At 50.3% G+C, this 622-nt stretch overlaps 1 protein-coding gene across 1 annotated transcript in view; it reads left to right on the forward strand.

Annotated features, from left to right (window-relative positions):
• The window catches only part of LOC106335718, a 2,238-nt gene that overhangs the window by 635 nt on the left and 981 nt on the right, over window positions 1-622 (forward strand). Inside the window, exon 2 of the mRNA XM_013774316.1 lies at window positions 22-595. Coding sequence (XP_013629770.1) covers window positions 22-595 — 574 coding nt within the window. The remainder of the gene's footprint in view (window positions 1-21; window positions 596-622) is intronic.

A 622-nucleotide genomic window follows, 5' to 3' on the forward strand; every position in this document is an offset into this window, starting at 1 on the left:
AACTAAACGTCGATCCGACAGTCAAGCCTATCCGACAGAAGCGACGCAAGCTCGGTCCAGATAGGTCAAAGGCTGTAAACGAAGAGGTCGACCGGTTGCTCGGCGCTGGTTCAATTGCTGAGGTGCGCTACCCTGAGTGGTTAGCAAATCCAGTAGTCGTCAAAAAGAAGAACGGGAAGTGGCGCGTCTGTGTCGACTTCACATACTTAAATAAAGCCTGCCCAAAGGACAGCTATCCTCTTCCCAGCATCGACCATTTAGTCGAGTCCACGGCTGGAAATGAGATGCTCACTTTCATGGACGCTTTCTCTGGGTACAACCAAATCATGATGCACCCCGACGATCGCGAAAAAACGGCATTTATCACGGATAGAGGAACCTACTGCTATAAGGTCATGCCATTCGGTTTGAAGAACGCGGGAGAAACCTACCAACGGCTTGTGAACAAAATGTTCGCAGACAAGCTGGGCGTCACCATGGAAGTATACATCGACGATATGCTTGTCAAGTCGCTACACGCTGCTGATCACCTCTGTCACTTGAAAGATTGCTTCGAAACCCTCAACAGATACGGCATGAAACTGAACCTAGCAAAGTGCACGTCGGGGTTTCCTCAGGCGCG

Source organism: Brassica oleracea, chromosome C1 (assembly GCF_000695525.1).
Source record: "Brassica oleracea var. oleracea cultivar TO1000 chromosome C1, BOL, whole genome shotgun sequence".
NCBI classification, from domain to species: Eukaryota; Viridiplantae; Streptophyta; class Magnoliopsida; order Brassicales; family Brassicaceae; genus Brassica; species Brassica oleracea.